The 2858-nt window shown below is 45.8% G+C and overlaps 1 protein-coding gene across 1 annotated transcript; it reads right to left on the reverse strand.

The window, feature by feature from the left end:
* Positions 1–1048: 1048 nt before the first annotated feature.
* On the reverse strand, positions 1049–1927 carry LOC123755647 (sex-determining region Y protein-like). Its single transcript, XM_069340053.1, has 2 exons — positions 1876–1927; positions 1049–1650 (listed from the first exon to the last, which is right to left on the reverse strand). Exons 1-2 carry the CDS (start codon positions 1925–1927, stop codon positions 1049–1051), a joined length of 654 nt encoding a protein of 217 aa, XP_069196154.1.
* Positions 1928–2858: the final 931 nt, after the last annotated feature.

Here is a 2858-nt window from a genome sequence, read left to right on the forward strand (position 1 = left end):
GAAGCAGCCCGTAGCAGCTGTCTAACTCCTAGGTACCTATTTACTGCTAGGTGAACAGGTGCATCAAGGTGAAGGAAACTGCCCGTGTGTTTCTGCCTCCGCCGGGGATCGATTCTGGAACCTTAGGACTACGAATCCCGAACGCTGTCCACTCAGCCATCAGATTGTGGTGCATCCATTACTGTTGCTGTTGATTGTGGTGTATCTGCTGATGTTTCTTGTGGTGAATCCACTGTTGTTGCTTGTGGTGTATCCACTGTTGTTGCTTGTAGTGTATCCACTGTTGTTACTTGTGGTGTATCCACTGTTGTTGCTTGTGGTGTATCCACTGCTGTTGCTTGTGGTGTATCCACTGTTGTTGCTTGTGGTGTATTTGCTGTTGTTGCTTGTGGTGTATCCACTGTTGTTGCTTGTGGTGTATCTACTGTTGTTGCTTGTGGTGTATCCACTGTTGTTGCTTGTGGTGTATCTACTGCTATTGCTTGTGGTGTATCCACTGTTGTTGCTTGTGGTGTATCCACTGTTGTTGCTTGTTGTGTATCTACTGTTGTTGCTTGTGGTGTATCCACTGTTGTTGCTTGTGGTGTATCCACTGTTGTTGCTTGTGGTGTATCCACTGTTGTTGCTTGTGGTGTATCTGCTGCTGTTGCTTGTGGTGTATTTGCTGTTGTTGCTTGTGGTGTATCTACTGTTGTTACTTGTGGTGTATCCACTGTTGTTGCTTGTGGTGTATCCACTGTTGTTGCTTGTGGTGTATCCACTGTTGTTGCTTGTGGTGTATCCACTGTTGTTGCTTGTGGTGTATCTACTGCTGTAGCTTGTGGTGTATCCACTGTTGTTGCTTGTGGTGTATCCACTGCTGTTGCTTGTGGTGTATCCACTGTTGTTGCTTGTGGTGTATCTGCTGCTGTTGCTTGTGGTGAGTCTGCTGCTGTTGCTTGTGGTGTATCTACTGTTGTTGCTTGTGGTGTATCTACTGTTGTTGCTTGTGGTGTATCTACTGCTGTTGCTTGTGGTGTATCCACTGTTGTTGCTTGTGGTGTATCCACTATTGTTGCTTGTGGTGTATCTGCTGCTGTTGCTTGTCGTGTATCAACTGCTGTTGCTTGTGGTGTATCCACTGTTGTTGCTTGTGGTGTATCCACTGTTGTTGCTTGTGGTGTATCCACTGTTGTTGCTTGTGGTGTATCTGCTGCTGTTGCTTGTGGTGTATCCACTGTTGCTGCTTGTGGTGTATCCACTGTTGTTGCTTGTGGTGTATCTGCTGCTGTTGCTTGTCGTGTATCAACTGCTGTTGCTTGTGGTGTATCCACTGTTGTTGCTTGTGGTGTATCCACTGTTGTTGCTTGTGGTGTATCTGCTGCTGTTGTTTGTGGTGTATCTGCTGCTGTTGCTTGTGATGGTTCTGCTGCTGTTGTTTGTTGTGTATCTGCTGTTGTTGCTTGTGGTGGTTCTGCTGCTGTTGTTTGTTGTGTATCTGCTGTTGTTGCTTGTGATGGTTCTGCTGCTGTTGTTTGTTGTGTATCTGCTGTTGTTGCTTGTGGTGGTTCTGCTGCTGTTGTCTGTGGTGTATCCACTGCTGCTGAGTCTGGTTATGCTTTTGTATTATTTGGCTGCCATTGTTACTTCTGCATTGTTTTTTTTCTGCTGCTGTTTATGTTGCTTAGAGAAAGCTATAGAGGTCTATTGGCTTATGGGGCCTATTATATGAGGCTGTTATTGCTTTCGCCTGTGGTATTTGCTTCCATTACTGCTGTTGCTGCTTCCATTACTGCTGTTGCTGCTTCCATTACTGCTGTTGCTGCTTCCATTACTGCTGTTGCTGCTTCCATTACTGCTGTTGCTGCTTCCATTACTGCTGTTGCATGTTGTTACCTCCCCCTTCTCCCTGTTGTTGCCTTGTTACTTGTTTCCACTGCTGCTTCATCGTTGCTGCTTTTGCTGCTTCATTGTTATTGCTTCTGCTCCTTCATTGTTGATGCTTCTGCTCCTTCATTGTAGTTGCTTCTGCTCCTTCATTGTTGTTGCTTCTGCTCCTTCATTGTAGTTGCTTCTGCTCCTTCATTGTTGTTGCTTCTGCTCCTTCGTTGTAGTTGCTTCTGCCGCTTCATTGTTGTTGCTTCTGCTCCTTCATTGTAGTTGCTTCTGCTCCTTCGTTGTAGTTGCTTCTACTCCTTCATTGTCGTTGCTTCTGCTGCTTCATTGTACGTTGTTGCATCTGCTGCTTCATTGTTATTGCCTTTGCTGCTTCTGTATTATTTTTGTATGTATTATTAGGTCGGACTTGAAAATGAGAGAGTATCCTTGATGAATTCACACAGTTCCTTCAACATTTATTTCAGGAATATATCTCAGGAATATATCGTATATTGGTTGGCTGTCCCCGAAATCAACACAAAGTAACTAGGTTCGCCTGGTTGACCTGATGACAAACCAGGAAGCCTGGTCAGGGACTGGGCCGCGGGGACGTTGTTCCCCGGAACCGTCGCAAAGGGTAGGTACGTATATTTACAGGTGGAAAGTTGGAGTAATAGACCCCGTCATGTTCATTCACACGCGTGTTCTCTAATCGTGGTCATGGAATCCTAACTCCGCAACGGGACTTATTTTCTACTACGCTCCGGCCATGTTCTGTATTACCGTATCTCTCACTGTCAAAACTGTCGCTTCTGTGGAGTTATTGAGGTACCTGACGTTGAAGTCCCCTTATAGGCTAAAGATTATGGAACTAGTCATTGAGCTTGTATATCATGAAGAAAACCTATGTTCTGTGACCCCCACCTCCTGTGTGTTGCGTCGCTGAAGGGTGGAGAGGTTGGGGCCGCAGCGAGTGCGCTCACATGTGTCGCAATCTCTCT

Source organism: Procambarus clarkii, chromosome 43 (assembly GCF_040958095.1).
Source record: "Procambarus clarkii isolate CNS0578487 chromosome 43, FALCON_Pclarkii_2.0, whole genome shotgun sequence".
NCBI classification, from domain to species: Eukaryota; Metazoa; Arthropoda; class Malacostraca; order Decapoda; family Cambaridae; genus Procambarus; species Procambarus clarkii.

Excerpts from the sequence above, each read along its gene's own strand:
- LOC123755647 (XM_069340053.1), bottom strand. The coding sequence starts at position 1,927 with ATGAAGCAGCAGTGGAAACAAGTAACAAGGCAACAACAGGGAGAAGGG. Across the intron at positions 1,651-1,875 it reads ACAACAGGGAGAAGGGGGAG|CAGCAGAAAAAAAACAATGC; the intron begins GTAACAACATGC and ends CAACATAAACAG.